This window comes from Prinia subflava, chromosome 13 (assembly GCF_021018805.1).
Source record: "Prinia subflava isolate CZ2003 ecotype Zambia chromosome 13, Cam_Psub_1.2, whole genome shotgun sequence".
Classification (NCBI taxonomy): domain Eukaryota; kingdom Metazoa; phylum Chordata; class Aves; order Passeriformes; family Cisticolidae; genus Prinia; species Prinia subflava.
Genome location: NC_086259.1, coordinates 8,141,167 through 8,168,476, shown reverse-complemented (window position 1 = coordinate 8,168,476; position 27,310 = coordinate 8,141,167). Strand labels below are relative to the sequence as shown.

The following is a 27,310-nucleotide window of genomic DNA, read 5'->3' as shown; positions in this document are numbered from 1 at the left end:
CCTGTTGTTCCAGCATGTCTGCTTTTGTTAAACTACTATTTTTGTACATAATAAATTCAAAGGCATAAATACCAGCAAGTCCAGGAAACTTGACCCTGCATACTATTCTTGCAAGTCAGACTGCAATTTCAACACTATTTGATAATCTGAGATGCAATTCACATTTCAAAACAAAACCGAGTTTTAAACCAGCTGCTTTTGTCCTACACCAAGATTTTGCTGCCTAACAAACACAAATGTATTTATTTCACCTAACTCTGCATACAGCTGAAGAGACAAACTCCTCATAAACAAATCAGGGAATTTGAGGCCACCTGCCCCATTAAAAGAATCAGAAACTCTTCTCTTTGAGTTTATCTGATCTAATGAGTACATCCCATTCTATAATCTGTAATAATAACAAACTTTTTCTAAAACTGTTAACCTAAATTCTGGCATTATCTAATTTTCTATAAAAGCAGACAGTGATGTCCCAAAATGTAATTAAAAACTCTTAACCTTTTCTTTGAAGAAAAAAGTAATCTTTGTTTAGCATCTTTAAACCAATGCTGACTATGAGGAATCTAAAGACACAACTAATTAAGATCTTCACTAACAATTACAAATGCATGTTCCTTACCTACCCCAGACTAACAGCCATAAACCACAGTACATATTTATCTAAAACAAGACACTTAAATTCAGGTTTCCAGAAACAGACCTTCTCGTTAGGATAGCAGCTTGATCATCTTACAGTTTGAGATAAGTTGGGAAAATAAACTAAAAGGCCAAAAATTGCCCTGAGCAGAGCTCCAAACTGCACTGGAGGAAGCACCTGCTGCTCTGCTGTTATGTCTGCTTACACAAAAGCAGCATGGTATTGAGTTGTTCTAACATTTAAAAATTGTAATACTAAAATAAACAACACATAGCCCTCCCCAAGGAACCAAAATAAGTTCAAAAAACAACCAACCAAAAAAAGATTATGTTTGCAAAATTTTCCAAGCAGAATCTGCAGCTACTCAAAGATCACAATGCTCTTCAGGAATCTCTCTGCAAGTTCCCAAAATAAAACCAAGTCTCACATGTAAATAATGGATTTTTAAGAAAATGGACTCCTAAGAAAACATACTGACAATGAACTACTAAATATAATTAAAGATTTAATCTTAATAGACATTTCATGGCACAAAGATTTTAAGAAATACTCCTACCCTCTTCAGATGTAATGGAAATAGAGAATACAAGCCTAAGACTTCCTCAACATGTAGCAATTTCTCGTCTCCTCATAAAACAGATTTAAATTAAGCACTAGCAACCCAAGTCTTAAACCCAAAGATTTCTAGCCATACTTACTGACCAAGATAGAAAAATAGAAGCCTAACATTTTGAAGTAGTTTTTAACACACATTCTGATTTGCTGAACTGTTACAAAAAGATAGAAAAAAGGGCATCAGCATGACAGACAAGGTTTTATGTTTGTGGGCAATTAAAGGGAAAATAACATTCCTTCTTTCTCATCTGATTTAGCAGAAGATGCTTCAGCACACAACAGACTCGGAATTCTTTTAGCTCCTCCAAACTAAAAAACCTCTTAAAAGTTTATTTAGGTAGAAAAGGATGGGATTACTTTGCTGACAACAGTTCACATTCAAAGCCAGCCATAACATGAAACTGCACCCTCAAAGCAACCTTCCACTGTCAAACTTAGACCTTATGCACCAAACTTTTGGGAAGTGTTTCTTCAGGAAGGGAACAATTTCCTGGGACCCTAATCCTATTTACACTTACTTATATGCTTAAATTTAATGCTATGTGCATTTCTCCCCAAATCATCAGAAAAGTTCTCTTTCCATAAAATAATTCCATTCCATCATTTGAGACCCACAATAACAATGTGTACTTAAATGTGAGGTGTTCGTGCAGGAATATTTAAATGAATTAACATGGAAGAAAATAACACTTTAAAAATTAATCTGTTATCAAGCCAAACTTTCCAGAACATTTATGCCTTTTTGACCTCTTACAGAGCAGTCATTCCAAGCAATTTCCAGGAATTTCAGAAGAAGGCCCACACTGCAGAGCTGGGAATCTCTCGAAGCTCAGCCTCAGACCTGAGCACCTGCAGTCCCCCCACCTGGACTGAGGCTCAGCAGATTTCATGTGTCAGCTGCCATTGACCACTTTGGTCAAACTGGCATTTAATTTAAAACCAAGCGTTTATCACAAAGGGTAGAACAAACTGTTCTGTATTGCTGGGTTATGGAAACATTTAAGTATGTTCAAAGCCTTAGTTTTGAATACAATCCTCATTTCATCACTTTTAGTTATGAAATATTACCTGTCCTAAATCTCCCCTCGGGTCTGAATTAGACAAATTGTTTTTCACTCAGGTTTCAACTGCTGTATCATGATATGATGCCTTAGTGCACAGTTGCTGCATTGTATTCTCAAGGCAGTTGCACTAATATAGGAAGGAGAGTTTCACATATTTTTGTGACTCCTAGAATTTCTTCTAATGTCAAAAGACTCCAGGAGTGTCTCATAAATCTTAGATAGTGTTTCAGTGAAATATCAGCTAGCACTGCTGTACAGAGGGATGACTCCCCAGAGAGCTCTGAAAAATGCTGAAGTTCCCCGTGCAAACTCAACAACTGACACAAACCAACACTCCTGCACTCACCAGCTTCTGCAGAAAGCCCAGGAGTCACAGGAGCATGGAAGGCACTAAGAGCTGCCTGTGCATTTCTGGGCAGTGCTGAACCCAGCCTGAGAGAGAGCCTCCAGCTCTGCTAGGGCAGCACCCTCCCTCCCAGAGCCCACTGCCAACCGTGGCAAAAGCCTTGAAAACTGCTGCTCTCCCTGGAGTTAATAACCTCATCTAATCAATGTAATGGTGAAAAGTCTGTGATTCTACCACCTAGTGTCCTTAACTCTTACTACAACCCACCAGCAGAGGCACTCAGCTAACAAACACAGGCACCAGGGCAGGATTTGGCTGTGCTCTGGGTCAGTACAAATTACATTTTACCAAGCAAGGCAAGGCTGCAGCCTGCCCTCTCCTAGCCACAACTCAAGGCACACCACAGCACTCACTGCAGAGTCTCAGTGTCACATCAGCAACACAAATGCAGCAAGCAAAAATTACTTCTACGTATTTTTATAGAGATAAAGAAAAAAATGTCAAGAAATAATTCTAAATGAAACTATTAAGGGATGACAACTTGATTAACTAATCTTCCAGAGTCATTTATTATATGAAATTAAAATTCATCATCATGATGTATAACCGCACAAATGTCCACTAATCAACAGGAGAAAAAATGCCAAAGAAATCAATTTAGGCTACAAATCCCATTATTTGCATCAACTTGCAAGTATTTGGAGATATTTTCAAGCTTTGTTTTGAACACTTGGTTGCTTCCAACAGCTAGAATGAAAATAAAAATATTTTTAAAAGGCTCCTACTCTCACACACTCCCAGCAAATGACACACTATAAAAACACACCAGGGTGTAAGCACAGCATTAGTACAAAAGAAAACCCACTTTACACACTGCACCATTCTGTACAAGTCTTTACAACAGCAAAGTTTCACTGTAGAGACACCTGTCCCTCAAACTCCCTTTTATTAATACAGCTTTTTCTTATGGACAGTGTTCACTTCAGAAGTACAAAGGCAACTCTTCATTTCTCTCTTAACTCCAAACTGGGTCAACCAAAAATGCCAGCATTTTGCCACCTTCTGAAGCACTTGGGCTGCTGTTTTCACTTAGCTTTGGTGAGTTGCAAGTCCAGAACTAATTTTAACAGTGTATAATTTTAACAGTGTAAATACCTCAGTTGCAAGGACAGAGCTAATTTTAACATGGTAAATAACTCTCTCACTGGATTGAGATGTCTAATACAGTTCCTTTTTGTTACCTGCCTTAATAATAAAGTGTTTCTTCTTACAGTACCATCAGCTGTGCTCTGAACCTACCTCTCATCTATTTTACCAGAATGCTTGAAGATCAGAACAAATCTCTTTTTAGTCAACAATTGCATTAGACCTCTGAAGCACATTTTAGATGCAGCTACCTACTTTAAAAATACGACTTGTCAAAATTAGCATCCAAAAGGTGCAGTAGCCAGGACAGCTGATACTGCCTGTGCTGGTGAGCTGGGCCAGCACAGCCCAAGGGCTCAGCAGCCACACTCACAAAGAGAGCACAGGAGCATGAACAAGTCAGTGTTTGACTTCACAACGTCCATCAGAGCAGGCAGAGAACACACACAATAGAAAAGGAAAGCATTGGCAATATGTCTTAAAACGTCTGCCTTTTAATGTACATGGGATGATTTCAATTGGATTCAGTCACCTCTACTGTGAGAGCTCACTGCCTTTAAGCCAAATGTTCAGAGCTGAACCTGCTTAACCAAGCTGAACCTGCTTAAGCAAACACTGCCAAATTAAACCTGCCAATATTACAGTTTTCACAGACATTACAGTGATCTTGTTAAGAAAACTTAACAAGGTAAAAGAAGATTTAATTTTCATAAGAGAAATACTGAGCTAGGGAAAAAAGGCAAAGTCAAGCTGAAAGACTGTCAAGAAACAGATTCTCAGAGACAAATTACGTAAGTTTTTACTGTGGGTAAAATTCTTCTTCAAACACCCTTCTAATTATTACCACTGCTTGTAAAAATATCCCTTATATTTCTTCCCCTGGGATTTACTCTCTGAAAGGGGTGGGCACTGTTGAGACTTGTTTGCTGCCTAGTTTTAAAGGAACAGATAATAAAGTCTCCTCATTTGTCCTCCTCCAATCCAGACCAGATCTATCCCAGCTGTACAGATGTTAGAACCCAAAGGTTTTTTCCATTTCAACTACGTTGTGGAATATTTCAGAACATCAAACCAACAGAGCCCTGTTTGGTATTTTAAGTCTGTGAGTATCCTGGAGCAAAAACAAGCAGCCATTCTGCAATTTTCAGTTTCCAGGATCCTCTGACAGACTGGCAGAATTTCTTGTCACCTGAACTCATTTCAGTCTTCAAAAAACAAACTAATGGAACACACAACACCCTGCTGGACAGATTTTATTCGACTAGGGGCTATCCACATTTTGGAAGTTCAACCTGAGGTGTGGAGTTTGTCCTTTCACATTCCTAATGTGCCTGACAGTGAGGGCTCCTGCTGACACCCAGTGCTGCAATGAGCACTGTGGAGCTCCAGCAGGAAAATGCTGTGTTCACCAACACCCTCCACCAGCACCTGGCTGGAATAAAAGCACAGCCATCTACTCCCCCCACTGCATCTTTCACCAAACACAGCGTGGATGCTCATTTTTGTCAAAGAGAACCTCATGGGGGGATGAAAAAGGGAGCAGTTGCCTGTTGTGGCTGCACATGAAGTGGATCATGGGCCTGACTTCATCCTTTCCTCTCCTATTTCCACACTAGAAAGGGACCTGCCTTTACTGGTGAAGCAGTTGCCTGGGTATTTTTGCTGTCTGAGAGTTTTGTGTTTAGCTTTCTTTCAGTCCGTTTGATGGCTGGGTATGATAAAACACTGTCTATACACAGGAGAAACAAGATTAGACTAACCGAGGCTGAGAAGTTACCAAAGCTCCAAGAGACTTTGAATCAGCATGGTCTTAAAAGGCACACAAAAACAATTCTAATTTCAGAGTCCTTCAAGTAGACAAATTTTTCAGTGTACAACAAAATGACCAGATTGAGTTCTGAGCTAGTAGGAACGACAGCCAAGCTTAGCTTTTCATTAAAGAGAAGAAGTGAAAGATTTGGATTAAAAAACCTAGGAAGGCATACACAAATCATAACTGCATCCCTAAGACATGAAACAGATGCACTGAACTTCTCAATTACCAGCTCAGCAGGGTGAAACTACTCAGCTTATGTCCTAAGTCATAACTCAGCACTCAAACTGTACATAATAATAATGTCACACTATCTGCCATGCTTTTGAAAATGGAGTCCTTAAAGAAGCATAAAGTCAGGAGAGAAAGTTGCTAAATTAGCTTCCTGGTGACTACATCAGAAGTTCCCTTTTTAACAAAACATGCCAAAGATACACACCTTCTCCTTCCCCCACCTCAGCACGATCTGGCTTTGCTTCTTTGTGCTGTCCTTCTGCCACCTTCACAGCCACTGCTCTGCAGATGGCCCCCAGCTTGCGATCCAGGGCCCGCACTCCTGCCTCCCTCGTGTACCTGCGAGAGACAACGGCCGCGCTGGGCTGGGCTCTGCGGGGCAGAGCTCCTCTCACTGCAAACACACTCCTTACAAAACACAGCCAGGAAAACGGCATGGGAAACGCACCAAAACCTTGGACTACTCCAATAACACAGGAAAAAAACCAGTTTGCTTTTATCAAAATAATTGTGGCTGCTGATAAAATTGTAGACAAATTACTGAGTGGGAAGACGTGACCAACACCTGGTACCAAACCTGCATGAAATGCTGAGCAAAGTCCAATAGTGCTGAGCTCTTCTTAGATGCATAAAAATTGAAAGGAAGAACTATTTTAAAACTTAAAATGTATAGCTCACTGGAAATTGAGGAACTGGCTGTAAAAGAATATTTTGTTTTAGTCTATGAACTAAAAAGAAGCACCAGGCAGTAACACTACACAAAACAGCCAAAACACTGGACATAAAATACTTCAATTCATTGAATCCCAGTACACTTTTTCCACTGGAAATGAGCCAGTTTCAAGTTCAAAAGATGTTCTGATCAATACATTTGCTGTCATGTCTAACAAAACCCCCAGTTCTAATGAATAGAAGCTATTTAAAAACCAAGCATTTTAATTTTTTAAACCTAATTCCAAATTTAGATATATGTAAACATCAAGTCACAAGGAAAAAAAAAGGGTAATTTCCATTTTTTGTATGAAAATGACAGAAATATGACTTGGTTCTTTAAACTCCATGTTGTCTGCTGCCACAGCTATGGCTTCACACACTGCAGCCACACCAGCCTCAGGAGTTCCTGTTTATTCACAGGGCCTTGGCAATTGTGTCAGTACAACTGACTGAGAGCCACAGCTGGAGAGCAAGACAAGGAACTCCCTACAGAAAGGATCTTCTCTAGAGGAGACAAGAGCTAGGGAGAGAGCAATTTCATGAGCTAACAACTGGTGATTTGCTGAAACTATCAAGGACAATATATATTAATATATATTTGTAGTATCACTTTTTATAAAGTGGTTTATAAAAGAAGGTACTTAAACTGAAAGCAATGAACAGATTTACCTGGTAATTATGCCCAAAGTGGTTACTTGGGGAATCTGTATTTGCTGTGGAGTCAGACCATGTAGTTCAAGCTGTTTAGGAATCAAGTGTCTATGTGCAATTTCAATTTTCTCTTCTTGTGTGTATCCTTAAAAAAAAAATAGTATGCATTTATTAATGATCTTTTTGCTTAGACACTACAATATAATCAAATCTCTTATCTTTTACAATTCTACCTGATTGAATTTAACCAAAAACCTCCCCCGAGCTATAAGGCTGTTGGTATGATCCTTTGTGGCAAACTATAACTTCACGAATAAACCCAGAATTTTAGTGTTTCAAAGACGTCTTTCTCCATCAGAATCTTAAAAAGATGCATCAGCCAATAGACCATTACAATAAAAACAAATCAATGAAGGAAAACATTATTACAGAATGTATTTATTACAGAATGTGTCCATGTATTACCACAAAGGTGGAAGTGAATTTTCCTGAGTGCAATGCTAAATGCTATCCTTGTGGCAGAGGCCACAGCAGAGCCATCCTGCCTTGTCCCTTTTAACGGCTCCAGCCATGCACTCCTGATTCCTGGCAGGCTTTCCTTAATGAGCTGTCCTTCACTTCAGCAGAAACACCCCAGATTGTGTAAGGACCTGCAAGAGGCATTAATGAGGGCACAGCAGTGTTACCTGGCACCTGGATAACCTCCATCCTGTCCAGCAGGGCGGGGGGGATGGTAGCTGTGGTGTTGGCTGTAGCTATGAAAAGCACTTGGGACAGGTCGAAGGCTACGTTCAGGTAGTGGTCGGTGAAACTGTGATTTTGTTCTGGATCCAAGACCTTAACAGGAGTGAACACAAAAGTGATGCAACTGTGCAATCAGAAGTAAATAAAATATGCACATTTTTATTATATTCCATTTGGATCTGTCAAACCTGACTTTACAGTAACAAAACACATTATAGATACCACTAAACCCTGGCCTTGCCTGGATTACTCTGTGACTGCATGTCACATCACATGCACAGTTCAGAAAGTCACTTCCCCATGAGTTGTTCCTGCCCTTTTCTAGAGGTGCTGCAGCATTTCACCAGCCATGAAGCACCTCCCCTAAGCTGCAGCTCCATGACCTTTCACACATGGTAGAGTGGCCCTTCAAGGACTCGCAGCAGCCTTGGAAAAGCAGCCCATGTGGCCCCACGGAACAAGGAGAATTCTCCCAAGTAATCCCTGACTCCAATCCTCACCTGCTGCTGGCAGCTCTTCCTACTTTAAACATACTCTCACACCAGCCCACGAGACCAAGGGGAAGAACACAATCCCAGCCTTATCTGCTGTCACTCAATCACCTGCCCCACTCATTCTGCTTCATCCAGCCTTTATTACTAAAGGAGGAGAACAAGTTCTTATTGTCCATGACATCCCAGACAAGCTCTGACCTCTGGTGAGCCCCGGCCTTCCCAACACAATCATTTTTCTCCCAAAACGACAGAGACAAAATTGAACAAGCACTGCAGAAGAAAAATACACAGTCTGACCAACCTCCAAAATTTACTAAGTAGAACTAGGGCTTCAAACCTGTGTTGTTTTCCTATCACTTTTAGTACTACTTATGTGTGCTAACACAACACTTGCCTGGATTTAGGATTAGGTGATAAATATTCAATACATATGTGGAACACAAAGGCACTGAGGTGCTGTCTCGTAGATTTTTTAACAGTGTCACGAATGGGAAGTTCATTGTACACTGCAATGTACTCTTGGCTTCTCTATCACCTGTGAACCACCTTTGTCTCACATCCCCTTGCAGTACAGCCACACTCCTCCTTCCCAAATGATGAATGATCAATGCTACACCAACATGAATAATTCCCATGTCACAAAGAATGGGACCCATGCATCTCCTCAGAAACAGCACACCACTGTCAAAATAACTTATCTGCCTACACCCACAATCTGAATTACAGCCAAGAACAGTGTTGATAATTAGAAAACAACTGAATTTGAGGACTTCTTTGATAGTTATAAAAAAAAAAATCTGAATTTTCATTACTCTTAAATTCTCCACAGGCTTTGAAAAGTGAAAAAAATCTTTTGAAAAAATTTATGATCAGAACAAACTAAAAAATCCTTCTATTACAGAATGCCAGAAACACAGCTGACTTTCCTAAGAAACAGAATAAATTCGGATTTTATTTTGAAGTGCTGCACAGATTTAAGAGTAGTTACAAATTCCCCTTTATAGTGAAATCTTAAAACATACTGAAGCATATGCTTCAATTCTGAACCTAGGGCTGGAACTCAGTGAAAGCCATTGAGCACTGGCTCTAAGCTATTCAAAAGCTTTTCTTACCCTCTCCAGCAAGCAGCTGCTGTCATTTACTCCCTTCTTCACCAATGAAGGCAAAGGCTTTGAAGTATCCTGATAAGCCAAGTCCACTGATGGTCCTTACCTCAGGCAGCCCCCAGCCCAGCCCTACACTGCAGGGCAACACAACAGGCAGGGAGTGCAGGCACAGCAGCCACAAACTGTTGTCCAAACAAGCAGGTCTATACCAAATGTTAGCCTCTCACTCAAAGGCTACTCTTGCAAATTATTCTTAACTGTTTTAAAACAGCTAATCCTAATTCAACTTACCCCTTTTTTATACTGATAACAGCATTTCCATAGAATTCCAGTCTGTCAGCTGAAGTGTTTGCAAGTAATTCCAAAGCTGCTGAAAACCCATGTATTCTGACATTTATTTACGTGCATGTTTCTTTCTCCTTCTAGTCTGCAACTAGAAATCCTTATGAACCCTGCTAAGTGCCAAGCTGGTGATTAGAATGTCATTTACAAAGATACACAAAATACGAGGCTGTACTCACATGCAAAAAATACTATCCAATAAAGATAAAGGAAACTGTAATCCAAATCAACTTGCATTATATCAAAAAATGCGCATTATCTGAGGCTTTTTACAAGGGCTGGAGATCCTCCAGACTCATAATTCTTTGTCATGGTAACTGTTTTTTAGCATAAGATACAAACCAATGCCCTGCCTATGCATTTCAAACAGATTTTCCAAAGCAAACAGGACTGTTCTTCAATTAGGTATCTGTGATGAAGTTCAAGTTCCAAAGTTTTCCAAGATATTCAATTAATACAGAAATATGAAGTACAAAAAGAACATTCAGTGCACAAAATATCTTGGCTAATTTATGACAGATAGCTCACATGCATACAAAGGCTTCTCTGTAAAGCTTTTTATTACCACAAAATCCAGAATAAATTCCATGAACATTTAATTGCCTGGCTCTGCTCCTGGTCTAATTTCCCTGCATACAAATAGCCACTATCAGGCTCTTGGATCCATTTCTGTTTTCTTCTGTCTTTAACAGAGGTCATCTAAATTTAGACTAAAATATTCCTTTGTTAATGAACAGTAACTGGAAATAGGAAGACAGTCTGCCCTGCTGAAGCAACAGCTCTGCAGAAGCATTACAACTAAACACATCTGGCAATTAGAACGCACCAAGCTTTGCTCCCAAGCTCACAGGGATGGCAATTTTCTTCTTGAATATGCCCTGCTGTGGACAGCGAGAATTGAACACATCTACACATTAAGGAATAAAGGATGTGCCTTTCATGCTTAATGATGGCACTTCCCAGCCAAGCAGCAGCAAGTGTGGTTTTAGTGACCACTGACTCCTGTTTGCTCTCCAGCACTGCAGCCACCTCTGCCCACTGCAGATGGACTTCCCAAACGTAAACCACGAGAAGCAGATGAGAATGGAGCTGCTGTGTCCAGCCATGAGCTGTCCATTAGAAGGTAAAGCACCTGCTTCAGGATGTTTAGGCAGCAGCAGAGGGATGCAGAGGTCTCACAGGGGAGCAGTGCAGCCATGGTTAATAGAGCAATTACTCCTCCAGATGCAACTAATGGGCAATTAGCAGGGCTTACATAAACCCTACAGCCCAGGCAGGCAGTGGGAAGTGAAGCTTATGAGCCTCTGCTGGAAAAATCCATGGCAGGAGCAGAGTATCACTGAGAATGCGGCTTTAGAAGAGGGAAAACAGAAACATCTCCAATCAGCAATGAAGTACTCAGAATTCAAACAGCTAATTAAACAAGTTTTAATTCAATTCGTTTGCCCTCACAAACGACACAATAGAAAAATACGGTTGTTCTCTACTGCAGGACAGGGAATGAAAAAAATTATCAAACTCAACAAAGGTTGAACTAAATTACCAGTATTAATACACAGATCTAGATTCATGATTGGAACACGCTTTCCAAGAAACCCCAAATCATTGTGTCTGCATATCAAACAACAGCCAGCTAAACAGAAAATTCTGATTTTCAGCTATTTTTATCCATGCATTGACTAGAATTAAGACGGCTTAGTTCAAGTATCTAAAAGGCAAGTGACAGGAGAGACATCAGCAAACTCAGGAACAGAGATCATTACATTTTCAGCAAAGTGTAAATAAAACCCCCCAGAGGAACAGTACAAGGAATAATGTATTTATTACACTCCCTTGCTTGTCTTCTTTGCACTTTGAGGCCCTTCATGTGCCCTAGAAAAGTGTACTACACACTTGAGAAATGCACAGGTAAGGGACCATTAACTGTCATTTTTAAAAGCTAAAGAAGTGAAGCCATGCTATTTTCTAGCACATTTAAATTACTACTAGTTCATGTTAACATGCAAAGATCAAAACAGAGCTCTCAAACCACAGCCTGCTCATACACTGATTTTCAAAGAACTTGTTGGCCTTGTCAAAACAGTAATTTTTCACTATCTAGCAGGAAGAAAATAATGACGTTTGTAGAAAGTCAATTGACACTTCATTTGCAGCATGTCATACAGCATCCAGATGAGCTCATGACACCTTAATTTAAGTAGCATTTTTCATATTTAAATCACAGCATTAAGCGCTGTCAGTCAAGAGAGTCATTAGAGTGACTCTGTAGGCAAATACCATCAGAACCACTTCCACCCCCACTTACCAAAGCTACCACCCCTCAGGGCTGACAACTGAGATGCTTCCAGGATTATGCCCTAAGTCACTTCTGTCAAAGTGAGCCAGGCTAGCTCAAAAAATGTGGGTATTTTTACTAATGCCTCTCCTTTTGACTGAAACAGGTACAGAACCATGCCAGAAGCAGTACAGCTGACACAGTGGGAGCATGGCAGTCCCCAGGGCCAGAGAGAACACAAAAGAGAAGGCAGAGCATGAAACTACAGCAGTACAAGCAATCTCTAAGCACGCACAATACAAAAACCATCCTGTGCATTAGTGCTGCATCTGCCCTGGCAGCCTCAACCCCAGCCCTGCTGTGCCAGCACCTCCCTGATTCTCTCCTTTGCCATCCCCTCCCTCATTCTGCCCTTTGCCACCCACGCTGGCACAGAAGATGGGCACAGCCTTCTGCCCAGGGAAGGGCAAAGCTTTGTCCCCACACCTGAGGATGTGCTCCTTCCCCTCTCCAGCAAATTGCTAGAATCAAAGCACTGAATATGCACAGATCAGTGGAGAAGGAATTGAACTGGGATTCATGTCACACTCCAGAAAATAGAAACTGGGAAGAAGGTTCTGACAACTCCTTACTGCCGTCTGCTACATGATACATGAAGCTTGCAAGGAGCAGATCTCAATTCATCTTCTTCATGATCACTCCTGTTTTGCCCTCCTGAAAGCCCAACTAACCTAAGTGATAACATCTCAACACTTGATGGGATTTACAGAATATTCCAACAGTATCTCATTCACCAAAGTCTTCAGTTGTATCTCCTGAATGTTATTTGTGTCTTTAAGCAAATCAACTTTGACAACCTTTGTGATAAAATAGCTGTAATATGTGCTTCAAAACTAGATTCATTCCCATCTTAGTCTGAGTGCCAGAAATTCAGAAAAATGTACTCATGGAAAACCTGACTCCCCTGGAAAGCTAACACTCATCACACCATAATCAGCCAAACACTCATCACACCATAATCAGTCAAGGAGTGGGAATCTGTGACTTACATGAAAAATCCACCTTCAGAAAGTTAATTACCACACTAATTAAAGAAATGCTCCTAAAAGAACATGCAGCTAGTCCACATTATGCACTGGGTAAACTGTTTAGCTCCAGTACAAGCTGGTACCATCAAGAGCTTCAAAAATATATTAAAGTTGTTCCAAGAAAGAAAGGGAAAACTTGAAGAAGTCTAGTTAGTGTCTAGATCCTCTACAGTTCTTTCTTAGCTAAAAACATTCGATCATTAAAAATCAATGTCTGTTCCCAAATAAGTGATGTTTAGGGCTTGAACACTGTTTAAATACAGAAAACACCCCAATATCTATCCTTGTGTTCAAGTACAGCTCACTGAGGATATGTTACTTGGCCACTATGTAACAGCATCTGCATTGTGCCCAAGGAATTAAAGAAACCCACCCAAGTCAGAAGTCAGCAGCTGATATTTGAATAACAGAGCTGGCACTGTCAGGCCAGTGAATCTTCTGAGTCCAGTTTAATTCTTTCAAAACCCAAAGGAAACGATGCTTGCAGTTTAACACCTCTTACCTCCAGCAAGGCTGCTGCAGGGTCCCCCTGCAAGCTCTTTGCCAGTTTATCCACCTCATCCAAGAGGAAGACGGGATTGTTCACGCCGACAGTCTTCAGCCCGTTGATGATCCTGCCAGGCATGCTGCCCACATAGGTGCGCCTGGAACGGAATGGGGATGGGGAAAGAGGGTGGTGACATGGGCAACAGGAGGAGCAACATCAAAAATAGCACAAACAAAACTCCAGGTCAAATAGAAGAACAAGGAGCACTGCAACTATTCTTGCTTTTTTTTTTTTTTTTGTAAAAAATTGTGGAACACTTGATAAAAATATGGAATATACAACTGAGCTAATACAAGCAATTATAGCAGCAGATGAAAATTTGAGTTCATGATGAACTAGTCTGCAAAGATAATAATTTGCATTAAAGTGTATCCAAACTTTACAGTTTGTGGACATCCTAACATGTTCCAGTACCAGCATTCCTGTACTGTAAGAAGAAGCAGAAGCAGATTTGGGAACCTCATTAATAAAAACATTTTCATAATTACAATGCTGAGATTTTGTCATCACAACAGAGTTCACACAGCATGTTACAAAAGAGAGCAAAATTCCAGTTATGCTGAACTGTCAATGTCCCCACAACAGCATGCTTTAATAAACACCCACCAAAAGTAACTGCAATTACTGCCATTTCAATATAAAATGAAAAGCTGAACACTGTAATGAAAAAAAAATGACGAGTTTGAATTTATTCAGCAAATCAGTAAATTCGTTTTTCCACAAGACACGTGGAGCAAATCAGTAAATTCGTTTTTCCACAAGACACGTGGAGCAAAACTACATTTTACAGATATATATAACCCTTGTTTGCTGCATATATCACACTCTTTTCTGCTTATGCCATCAATTACTGAAAATCCTATAATTAAGAGCATGAAATTCTAAGAAGAAAGAGATACATGAAGTGCTGAATTACAGTATCTAGCTCATGACCCTCACAAAGCACACAAGAGGAACAGGCCTGCTTTGCCATACGATCTGGTTTACTACTGTCCAAAATAAACAGGATGACATTTACAAAGATGAAACCAAAAATACCATGGGACTAATTTCAATAAATACTAGATACGATTTTAAATACATAAAAATCCCCCAAAAGCAACAAAAGCAGAACCCAAACCACACAGCAATGGTGTCAGTACCATGTAACACTAAGGAAACAAATTGCAGTAAATGTATTTAACTTTCGATCTGCCAAAAAATAAAAGGTTTTAAGATCTTCTAAACAGCCTGCAATGCAAGAGTAATTCAGTTTGCCTGTTACCACCTTCCTGAGGCAGCTGCTAAAGACTGGGGCAGCCAGCAGGCAACAGCTCCTGACTCGAGTGCTTTTGTGCAGTCTCAATGTGCAGCACGGGAGCGGCCCGCGCTCACGGAGGGCTGCCTGTGGAATGTTCATTACAGATCAGGACTGTGCACGGCAGCTCTCACACAGCCTCCTCCATCTGCACACCCACAGCCCTGCCAAGACTGGGACAGCTTTCTATAAAACAATCAGAAAATGAGGAGACTGCATCAGAGCTGGAGCTCACAGAAGTGAATCACTTACCAGTGTAAACACATTTATCAGTGTAGCAATTCCGGCATTTCTTTGGTTTTTGGGGGATTTGGGGGTTTTTTCAGTTATGGGTTTGGGTTTCTTTCTTTTTGTGGTTTTGGGTTTTGTTTGATGGCGGTAGTTTTACTCTTCTCTGGGTTGTTTTTTACCACAAGGTGCTCACTGCACTAGAGAATAATTTTATATGCTTCAGAGACAATGCAGCCCAACCGTTTCAGTATTTTGCTTATGCTAGTAATAGGGTAACATAATTAGGTAAACATCAAGCACTCTTTGTTCTTGTTTGCTACATTATTCTCAAGTGCATCCTTAAAAACATTACACTTCTTTAATGCATGTTTGTGTTTTTAGATACACAAAGTTTTACTTGGTCTTTTGAATTCTATAGAGATTTGAGTTCCATTGAGTTTTAACAAAGAGGCTGGCTTACAAACTAAATGAAGGCAAACAGATGCAACAGTCTAAATCTGTAGTACCTCTTAATTTATTAGAGATGGACTAATACCTATTTTACTATATTATCAAATTCTTGAGATCTCCAAACTTATTAGGGAACACATCTCAACAACACAATCTTTGGTAAGACAGGCCCTGCAGGTATTTACATATAAAGACAGCCAGAATATACTAAAATTACAAGCAGATATGGCCATTTATCTGGCTGGCTGTTAACCTTTGCCTTGTAAGATGTGAAACTAAATGTTACTGTTTAGGAACACTATCACTGAATATGATGCTGATTTCATAATTTTTGCTAGGGTTGAAAGGAGGTAAAACAATATCCTACATTGCTTTGCTCATTTTTGATGCAGTTTCTTTCCCTGCATTAAACCCAGAGGACAGTCAGCGTTCCTCACAAAAAACAGGAAGCACAGAGCAATTTTCCTACTTATCTCACTTGTGTAGCAACACTTAAAAAACCCAACCCCTTGAGAGCTCCACATAGAGAAGATCTGCAACTTAGTAATCTTTTTATAGTTTTAGATCAGTGAAAAAGTACCTTTAAAGGTACAGTATGTCATCAGGCGCTATGTATCCTAGAAAATGCAAGAAAAACAGCTGGGAAATCCAACCTTCTTGGTTCTCCCGAAGTAAACTGGGAACCCTCACAAACAGAACCCTTAAAGCAGTGGCAGCATTATTGAAAGAAAGCAACAAGACCGACTTTCTTCACAGTGATCTCAAGACACATAGTTTTAACTGCAGGGATAGAAAAGGACAACCAAGTTAACACCACTGCTTCTGAACACCTTTGCACAAGGCCACAGCCTTTTCTGGGGGGGTTGGGGGGGCAAGGCCAGAGGCTGCATCCACTCAAGGGCTTTACAAATCTGTCTCTGCTTTGTACTTGTCCAACAAAGCTCATTCCTCTCACGGGTGAAGCTGTCTGCAGTTTTTTTCTGGTGCACAAGGCCTGTGCAGGGAAGCTCTGCCAGCACTGCTGTGCTGGTGAGGAATCCCACCTCTCCTCAAACAAGTGCATCGAAACAAATCTTCAGCAAAGGCCCAAGCCAGAAATGAACTGTCCAAGCTTTTGAAGCTGCAAAGCACTGAAAATACAGGAAGGAGCGATTCACATGAAGGTGAGAAAGAAGAGCTTCTCACCTACCTCACCAGCACCACTATAAATAAATGACACAATTACATCTTTCCTTTTCAGAAATAGAAAAACACAAACTAGAGAAGATCATACATTTCCTGTGTGATACAAAATATCAGCAAAGAGGTGATTTTAAAAGCAATGAGCTTCTTGGAAGAAAGTTCGAAGTCATCCTTCAAAATGGTTTGTAGGATTTTTTTCTTTTTTTTCCTTTTTTTTTTAATACAAGTAAACAATAAATGTAAACCAGCATACTTTAAAATATGGTATAGATGAGTGGTAAATGCAGACAACAGCTGAAGGATGACTGATCAGGGAGTTCTGGTTTTGTTTCCAGAGGATGATTTCATTTTGGGGATGCAGAACAATCCTTGCTACTCCATTAGTGAAGGATTCCCAAGCCCAGGCGCAGGCACATGACCCCCAGTGCAATGGCCAAGCTGGGCAGTTCAGCTGCCACACTCACACATCAGCTGGGACAGGCAGTCACTGACACACCGGCCCCGCCCTGCTGCTCTCCCGGAGCTCTGCTCAATCTCTCGCTCTGCACCTTTCACCCAAGCGGCCCAAGTGAATTTGCTATTTCAGGCACTGTCTGCTTGCAAGTCAAGCTGAAACAGTTCCTTTCCAATGTTCTAGTACATTTGGTACATTCTTGTACATGTTCGGTACATCAGCAGGCACATAAAGTACTGTTCTCCTGCAATGTCAATGGAATCCTTAACTCGAGCCCCAGATCCTAATAAGGAGTTTTTAGGAGAAAAACAACGTCTTCTAAGGTGTAATGTTAGAAAATCAGCCTGCTCAACAGTGAAACTCAGAAAACAACAGTCTGTGTCTCCTCCACTTCTGGACCACCTCCCTCTGAGTGCCACCAGATGGACAATGTGGATTCACCTGACTGGGAATAACTTGAAGGATTTATTCACACAAAAGGACATTACAGAACTCTACAGAAAAGCTCTATTTCTAATCTAATTAAATCTTATACTGAGAAGGAAGAAAACAAGCCAAAGCAGAATTTAAAATCCAGTATGCAACAGGTGGGTTTGGGTTTAACTACAAAAAACTAGAAAAAGCAATTGGACTACAAAGGACTCTTGGTACCAACTGCTTTAAAATTCATTTTTAAACCATATACTTGCTTGTTGAACAGTAACTACACAATATTCTTGCTAATTCTAGATTACATTTTTCTTTACTGGTATAAAATAAACTCTCTTAGCAAATATTTACCATTGGCTAATTTAATACACTTCTTAATATGAAATTTTTAACGATTAGCCTCTAATATGAATTAGTAACTTCATAATGCCCTCAAAAATGTGTGACAGCCACAAACACCTGAACTAAAAAGCTTTTTAGAGACTCTGTCATATGATTCGCTCTGTCTGTTCTCTTTATGGGGTCCAGCACAAGGAAGGAAGTTTGACTTTTGTTTGTAATGTCAAGTTCAAGATGTGGTTTCCCTGTTACAGAGGATTGAGCCCTGCTCTGCTCTGGAAAAGTTACTTCCCATAATGCTGAGTATTCCACATCCTCTAGTGGCTTCACTTCGAATAGCACATGTTGTTGAGTCATATTTGAAATTGTTTTTAGGACATTCTATCTCAGGTGTATTCTACTGAGAGTAGCTGCATAGCTTGGGCAAAATTAACTGCTAGGTGGCACCAAAAAGATAACTGATAGCTTTAATTCACAGTATTCACCTCCTGTTCTAAGGAGAAATTTTATTCAGTAACATGACTTAAAAGAAAACCTTACTAAAATTCATTATTCCAGATTTCCTACGCGGCAGGCAATAAACATAAAATATGTGTAATAGAAAGAAAAATGCTGCACTGATGTTTTATCTCTATTGCCCATTCATTATGCTTCCAGTTGCAAGGATTGAGGAATGGATTAAAACAAATTTAAAAGACTAAGTAGTAGATACATAAAGACCTCAACACCAAAACAGTCCCAAGGAATATCTTCCAAAAAATGTCTTTTGAAACCTGCCAGCTTAGGCATAAATCTCCTTTTGAAATAGGAAAACAGTGCACGAACAAGTGTATTGCTATCCCCTAACAACTTTCATGTACCACTCCGAGTTCCTCCTCTCTTTTAGCAGCAAACATGGTTATGAAGGAATGTATAGCTTATACTGGGTAATTAAATCATTACATCCCTCTTAAAATCATAAAAATCAAGAGTTTGCATTAAATTTTCTACAGAATTTTACTTTAAAGTGCTAAAATAACTGAAGATGAAATCCATTCCCTACAACAATAAAGGGCAGCAGCAGAAGGAAAGAATTAAGTCTGTACCATAACACTAAACATCCATTCCATTGAAATTCTCCCCCAAGTAACACCACTGAATACCAAGGAAAATCAATAAATACCTACCATTGTTTCACAGAAGCAAAATTTCTCTGTATTGGTTGAACAGTGAAAATAATCAATATATTCTGCAGAGAAAAAACTGCAATTAGGAAAAGAAGAAGTAATTACCTGTGGCCTCGAATATCAGACTGATCACAGACTCCTCCCAAAGCAATTCTGTGGAATTCTCGACCCAAAGTCTTTGCAATTGATCTTCCAACACTGGTTTTACCAACTCCTGGGGGCCCCACAAAACAAAGGATGGGTCCCTTGAGGTTGTTCTTAAGCTGTCGCACAGCCAAGTACTCCAAAACTCTCTTCTTCAACTTCTCCATGGCATAATGGTCATTATCCAAAACAATCCGAGCTGCACGGATTTCCAGGCGATCTGGCATCGCAAACAGCACAGAGATCATCAGCACATTCACCTTAAAAATGGAAACAACTCATCCTACAGCACAGACAGACACCTTCATCGGGGCAACCCCCCAACTCACACACGCATTTCACACAATGCTTTTCTAAAACAAAGGTATAAAGTTCTTCTTTAATAAGGAAATTAGACCTAAACCAGACAGATTATAGTACTGAAAATGACACAGTACTGATAATGACATCCAAGGCTAAAATAATTACCATGATTTTCTGTTTCTATATTCATGTGTGGTTTTATTCACTATAGCTACAGAGTTCAAAATAGCAATCACGTGGGTCACACTCAAAACTTTGCCTAAAGTTAAAAGACCAAATTTCACATGACACGGCATAATTTCAAAAGATCAAAGAGCAACTTCCACCAAAAGAACAGTCCGCTAGGACTGTCAACAAACATTTTACTCATTTGGGGATTCTTTGAATAATACTGCAAAGTACATGTAGGCAGATCTTTCTACAATTTAATCATTAAAGAAAATATTTATGAGATTGTTTGTAAACAGCCAGGGCTCTATTTCAAACCAGCAACAATTCATCACTACAAGTACAGCAGAAGGGTTGAGATGGACATGCAGGTGTGCTAAGTCCACCTTGTGCAAAGTAATTTTGCCACTTAACCTACTGCTGCTCAGTCAATGTCTGTTGGTCATGTCTGGTTTCCTACTCCTGCCTCACTCTCCATTTTTGCACAGCATATCTGTATTAACAGTGCCACCCTCTACTCACCACTCCAAAAACTATGGTACAAAGCAGACATGGACTCAGCTCTTCTACTGTACTCCAAGTTGTAATTATTAAAATTGACTACAATTGTGCTTTTTTTATCCTTTTGTTTCTTACCAAACTTGCTTAAGATAAACCAGAATCTTCTTCAGCAAGACCAATGTTACAGAAATCTCCACAAGGGTTGTCTGACATATAAAAAATAATTAGATGCTCATTTCTTTATTATTTTTGATACATACTGGCACCAACTGTCATCACAAACACCTTCATTTTAAAATACTTTTTAAATCCACATTCTTAGATATACAACTGAGCTACACAGGCTATTCAGTGTACAGCTCCCACTGAAGTCTAATGGTTTACCTGGCTTACAGTAACTTATCAGCAATGTTTTTACAAGACAGAACTAAATCACAGCATTTACATGATAGTTACTTGTGCTAAAATGTTTGTGCAAGAGAATCACCACTAAGGGAAGGGTTTACCTTTCGTACTCTTGTTCCATGGCAATTCCACCATCAGTTCTAAGTAATTTCTTGTCAAAGCATATTCTGGCATTGACTGAGGCATCTTCTTTAATCTGGAAATATAAGTACAGAATTCAAAAGATCAACCAGAAATTAAAAGCAAAGGAAGCCTCTACTGCACTGCAAGGTAGCGATTGCTTCCTGAGGTTTGAAATCATTTAAAAAACACAAACAATACAAACATATACCAAACAGGAAAAGGTCTGCAAGATTTGCTTTAAATTTTAAAAAGAAACCACCACTTTTTAAAGCCTCTTACCTTTTTATTTCTTTAAGGCAAACTTTAAGAGCTTGTTCTGACATACTGGATGTTCTAATCTTTTTTTCTAGCATGACAACATCATCATGATCTTCTTCTTCCTCCTCATCCTCTGTAATGCTTCCATGAGTGATTCTTCTATTAGGACGAATAGCTACAACCTGTGCAATGAAAACAGAGCCACAGAATTGCACCAGGTCTTGGCTTTTAAATAAGCTGTGTATTTTGGCTCTGAATGAAAATCATGGCAAAAACAGGTAAGGTGCATGGAAAAATTCAGAACTCCAGAAAGTTTTAACTCCAGATATTAACTTCAAAAAGTATTATTGGTGCTACTTTAAAAAATTACTGTTCTTTATAAATTTTTAAGTGAGTTTATCATGTATCCTAAAGTAGCAAACAAGACAAAACAAGAACAAAACTGAATGGAGCTATTTGTGCTATTTCAAGCACTGTAACCCAGCATACTAAGCAGCATAAACTTTACAAAATGGGTAAATCTCTCTTATCTTTTTTCATTTCTCAATGAACTCCCAGTTACTGAGCTATACCAGCACAGTTAGATGCAGCAGAAGTGAACAAGCTCCATTTTACAACGCTCATTCTTTATCTGTAGTTCAAAAGCTGCCACTCCTCTGCAATGCCATCAGTACAAGACACACCTTTCACTGCACAGGCCACAACTCACTGTGTGCATACCATGCACATGAATTGACTCTTCAGAGCAATCTGAGCATTGTTTAATGTCACAAAGTGCTCAGATTAAAATAAAAATTAAATTTTAAAAAATTAAAATACAGCCTAGGCATTTTTAAACAAATATTTTGTCTTCTGTGTATCTCCACAGCCTAAGTTTCTAGCTGGGTGTTCTCTGCAGCTCCAGACTACAATCACATACTACAGCCATATGCACAGATTAAAACCATGCATTCATTATTAGCATGTTAAAAAAAGCACATCTTAGTACTTATTGAGAATGTTTAAGTATTTCAGATTTAAAGCTCCATACCCTTTTATCATCATCCTGTTTGGACTTTCTTGTTTTCTGAAGCAGCTTCAGGCCTTCAATCTGTCTAACAAGCAATGGTATGGTCATCTTGAACCGTTCTTCCAGCCTCACAGCATCTAAAATCTAAGAGCAAGGAGCTGTAAGCAGCCAGCAACTTCACACTGATGAATCCTCACTCTGGGGGAACATGGAGGTACTGCTACTGTCTTTTGACCACAGGTAGGGAACAGATGGATTCGGGTAAACAGGTAGCAAGAAAAGCAAGGAGAATACAGTACACAAAATCTAGCCTCAAGGGTCTGGATGCCTGAACTACAAAGCACTTAAAACTAGAGAAAATTCTCTTATCCTGTCTAGTTTTAAAACATCTTAATACTTCAGTTGCATTTCCTGTGGTAAATATCTATCAATGTCCTATTTTTCGATTACTGGGTCTCAGGAAAGAGATGGCCCTGTTAAGTTACAGCATCAAGTCCTTGGATAACCCAGAGGAAAAAAAAAATCACGTTGTGCCTTAAGGTTTTTCTTCAGAGATTTTTTGTTTGTTTTTTTAATATTTTGCACACAATTCCATTTTCATATTAAATTAAGTTAATATGTGGAAATGGGTAGAATTCTGCTCCTCTGTATTTCCATAGCTTCCATCACTTGCTCTTTTCTTTAGAACTTCTAATAAAAAAAAAGTGACACTAATAACTAATGTACCTTCCTCCAGCACGATATCCAGCTACAGTACACACCTTCCCTTCAAATTACTGCATTAATTTCTACTTGTGCTGCTTTGAAAGAACCTAACACACTTTCACCTCCAGGTGCAGCATAGGCAGTTAGAGAAGAAAAGGAACAACTTGCAAAACACAGCAAGCAAATACAGAAATCAGATGAATAAGCACCAAGCCATAAAGATAATTTTTGCATAGATTTACTTTGACATATGATAGAAATTTAACCATTGTCTCAGTGCTTAGAGAAACACAGACTTCAAGATGTTTTTAAAAATATTTAATTCTAACATTAAAAATATTTTAATTCTGAAGTTATTAGTATTAAGATATGTATAATGATCAGTCAGCTGTGATAAGTAAGCAAAGTTTTAACACAATCTGAAAAAAGATTTATCATCTTTACTATGGTAAGTCCATGCTCCACTTATTGTTTAATAAAACGAACCATTTCCAAGACTTCCCAACTAGATTTACCTTAGGCGAGTTCTGCCATGTGCATACATAAACACTTTCAACAACACCATTTTGCAAGCATTCCTGCTCCGCTGGAACACAAATCCCTGCTGGCATAATGCTCTCACTGTACAGTCACAGGAGTGAGCAACTCCAAAATTACCTAGAAGTGGCTGACTTTAAAAAGACACCACCACCATCTGCCGCTCTAAGCGCTGAAGAACACGGTACCTGCAGCTTCTCCTGGTTGGTTGTCCGGATGATGGAGGTCAGGATGTCTGGCAGAGCTTCTCGGGGCAGGTTGTCCAGGAGCCGCCGGAGCTTGGCCACCGCGGGCACGGACATGTCCAGCATCTCCACCAGCTGCAACACACAGGGAACAACGTCAGGGCCGCTGTGCTTCTCTTGGAACTGGCTCAGTGGCTCTCTGGCCTAAACAGGATCCTGTCTTTCACTGGGAAGCACGTCTAGGTAGTTTGCCAAAAAGCTACTGAAGTGAGTTCACCAAAAGTTCACAGATGGGGCACTAACTCAGCATAGAGCACCAAGACTTTGAGCTTTCTCCTTGTCTGAGAAGTTCAAAAGTATCATTATTGTTTGCAGCATTTTTTAAATACATACATTTCCTATTTCCCCCACATATCCAGATTAAAAACTTCCCCACAATTCTTTTCCAATACACCCTTTAAATTCCAATTCGTTATACTCCTATTGTATACATTTTCTTATATCTCTGTAAAATTCTAGAAAAAATAATCAAATCTTTCAGTAGAATGTACATACAGTATTGCTATATATGAAACACCAACTTATCATAGCACCAACACAAGCAGTTGCACAAGACTCAGCTGCAATGAGCTGTGTACACACCCTGGAACTTGGCATAGAAACCTCAAGCTGTAACATTTATTTTGTAGCAGAAACACTGACACTCTACCAGTCCCTGAAAAATCTAGGAACTGGAGAAACAGAAAGGCAGATAGAAAACAAATGAAGAGCCTAAGTGTACCCACACTTAGGTTATGTGACACCCAAGAATAAAACAAATTACCTGTACTGCATACTTGTAGAATTGTTCTGACAGCTCTCCAAGCTCCTCCTCAGATTTATGGCCATTAGTGAACTGCTCAAGGCGATCTAACTGCTGCACTTCAGCAACAGGATAGGGCTTCTCCTTCAGCAGCTGCAGGATCTGGAATCGGCAGAGGCCTGTCACCAGCAGCGTGTAATGGGGCTTGGGCCAGTTGCTACCAACCACCTGAACTGCCAGGGCAGCAGTGCCAATCCTAAAAACAGAGCAAATCCTTCTGTCACCTTCCACAGAACATTGTGTGTGCTCCTTATCAGAGGCAGCAAAGCTATAGGTTGCAAGGCCCGGCTGGGTCATAGCTTCTGTTGTGAAATGAAATCAAATTATCCAATGTCCTCTGTAACACAAGCCACAGAACTAGGCCCTAAAACTCGAACAAGAACGAGTTAACTGAGAAACTAAATAAGGTACTGTAATACAGTCATGCAATTTAGAAACATATGTTATTTAGTTATAATAATGGATCTGCCTGTGGACAGGCACACTGACATTTCTGCTTTAAACATATGCACTGCGAAACGGGGGTGTTCATAAATGACAGTTCTTCACTGAAATTCCCAGCCTTGTACTGAACACTTTAGATCACTGTACTTATTTAAGCAGATAAATCTTAAAAAATCTTACTAGGTCCACTCATAAGACAAAGTTCGGAGCGTAAAGGTTACAGCATGTTAGTTTCACTACACATAAATACGACTTGTTTTCATTTTATGTGACCTAAGCCAATATCCGTGTCACCGACTAGGTGAAAAATGCTATCGTTAACAGCTGCGACAGCTCTAGGGCCGCGTTCTTTCGTCTTATTTTGCTCGTCCACCCCAGTCTCTTTTCAAACTTCGCCTCCGCCCGCCGGCACGCCGCCCGCCGGGCCGGTGGTGCGCCAGGCTCCTCGGAGGGCAGAGGCGCTCCCGGGGCGGCGGAGCGGGCGGGCCCGCGGGGTCACCCCACGGCCAGCCCCGGCCGGGGAGGCCGCGCCGGGCCCCGCGGGGCCCGCAGGCCGCGAGGGCGGCAGGGAGAGAGGGCCGAGCCGCACCTGTGCAGGTTGGGCAGGTCGTCGCAGTCGGAGGTGGGGTCGCTGGTGTTGGGGATGACGCCGATGATGGTGCTCCGCAGCGAGGTGCCCTTCAGCAGCCGGCTGCGCACCAGCTGCATGTTGCGCGGAGAGTCCACGCTGGTGCGCATGGTGGAGCCGGGCAGCAGCACGCTCTCGTGTGTGAGCAGCAGCGGCAGCCGCGTGGGGATCTGGATAGCGCTGCCCGCCGCCATGGCTCCTCCTGCCCCTGGCCGTGCCCCGCGCCCCTCACGCCGGCCCCGCCGCCATGGCAGCCCGGCCCCTCGCCCGCCGCGCCCCGCCCCCTACGGGCACCGGCAGGGACCGGCCGCGCCCCGCCTGCTGCGCCCCCTGGCGGCGGCGGCCGCGCTGCCCCCGGCCTGGGCCCGGCCCCGAATGGGCCCCGCCGCTCCCGAGGCGCTCCTGCCGCTCCTTCCACCGCTCCTTCTGCCGCTCCCGGGGCCTCTCGGGTCCGGTCTCCTCTCGGACACCGAGCCGGGCCGGTTCCCTTCAGTCTCCCGGAGGCCGCTCGGCCGCCGGCAGGTGTCAGGCTGGCACTGGCAATGGGTGCGGGCTGTGAGAGTGCTGAGGGCTCCGACACTGGACAGGGAGCATGTAACAAATCTTATCGTCTGTTAAATGGCACGGGTACGAAGTGAAATCCCTTCTTTTGTTGGTTTTTACACAGATCTGATCTCCCGCATCCGTGCTCCGGGTCGAAGGGCTCGGCATCCTGTTTCAGAGTCACAGAATCGTTCGTGTTGAAAGGAGCTCTGGAGATCACCCAGTGCCACCCCCTGCCAGGGCAGAGTCACCTGGCACAGGTGGGATTGAGGCCTCTCCAGGGGTGAAACCCCCCGCGCTCCCTGGGCAGCTGTCCCAGGCTCTGCCGCTCTCCGTGGGCAGCAGCTGTTCTGCTGAGGAAGGTGCAGGTGGGTGCAGGTGGGTGCAGGTGAGCGCAGGTGTCGCTCCACTGCTCCTGGGAGTCGCAAGGAGGAGGGAGGAGGTGCAGGGACCCAAGGGCAGCGAGGAGCAAAGCCATTCAGGTGCTCCCCTTTCCCAGCCCGATCCCAGCCTGGCTGCCTGCGGAGGCCTCGCTCACACCCTGGGAATTCCACTTCCATAGTGATGTTCAGCAGCCTGGAGGCACCTGCCAGGGCACAGCTCACTAGGACAGTGAGCCTGCCCAGGTGAAAGGGCTCCAAGCACTGAGGCCCCATGGAGAGTTTTCATGAAAGAGTGGAGAGTTCAGACGAAAAAGTGGGGCTTAGAAACTTTCCTTTTTAATTTTTTCCATATTGGTGAAATGTGGAGCAATACCAAAATTGCATAATGCAGTGAACTACGTTAGCCAATCTCTTGTTAATGACTGACTTGCATGATTCCTGTTGAACAAAGGTAATCCTGTACAGAGGGGAAATCACAGTAGCAACAAATTGATGATTTGAAGTACAAGAGGATAGCTGCAGTAAAAACCTTGCTTAATCATGGGGTTTATTAAAACCTTCGTCTGTTGGTTTACTGGAAAATGCAAGGTGATAGGCTATATGGAAATACCAACAATTTTAAATGCAATATTTAAATGCAATATTTAAATGCAAGGAGTTACTACAGCTGAGAAAAATATCTTTGAAAACTACCACTTCAGGTACCTTCGAAAGAAGATAGAATTTAATATACTATTCAACTTGACAT

At 41.3% G+C, this 27,310-nt stretch overlaps 1 protein-coding gene across 1 annotated transcript in view; it reads right to left on the bottom strand.

Moving 5' to 3' along the window:
- The window catches only part of LONP2 (lon peptidase 2, peroxisomal), a 37,628-nt gene extending 11,707 nt beyond the window's left edge, over nucleotides 1–25,921 (bottom strand). Inside the window, exons 1-11 of the mRNA XM_063411062.1 lie at nucleotides 25,598–25,921; nucleotides 24,526–24,760; nucleotides 23,706–23,837; nucleotides 22,297–22,419; nucleotides 21,288–21,448; nucleotides 20,987–21,081; nucleotides 19,470–19,728; nucleotides 13,772–13,913; nucleotides 7,907–8,057; nucleotides 7,239–7,365; nucleotides 6,061–6,194 (exon numbers count right to left, since the gene is read on the bottom strand). Coding sequence (XP_063267132.1) covers nucleotides 6,061–6,194; nucleotides 7,239–7,365; nucleotides 7,907–8,057; nucleotides 13,772–13,913; nucleotides 19,470–19,728; nucleotides 20,987–21,081; nucleotides 21,288–21,448; nucleotides 22,297–22,419; nucleotides 23,706–23,837; nucleotides 24,526–24,760; nucleotides 25,598–25,830 — 1,792 coding nt within the window. The 5' untranslated portion in view covers nucleotides 25,831–25,921. The remainder of the gene's footprint in view (nucleotides 1–6,060; nucleotides 6,195–7,238; nucleotides 7,366–7,906; nucleotides 8,058–13,771; nucleotides 13,914–19,469; nucleotides 19,729–20,986; nucleotides 21,082–21,287; nucleotides 21,449–22,296; nucleotides 22,420–23,705; nucleotides 23,838–24,525; nucleotides 24,761–25,597) is intronic.
- Nucleotides 25,922–27,310: the final 1,389 nt, after the last annotated feature.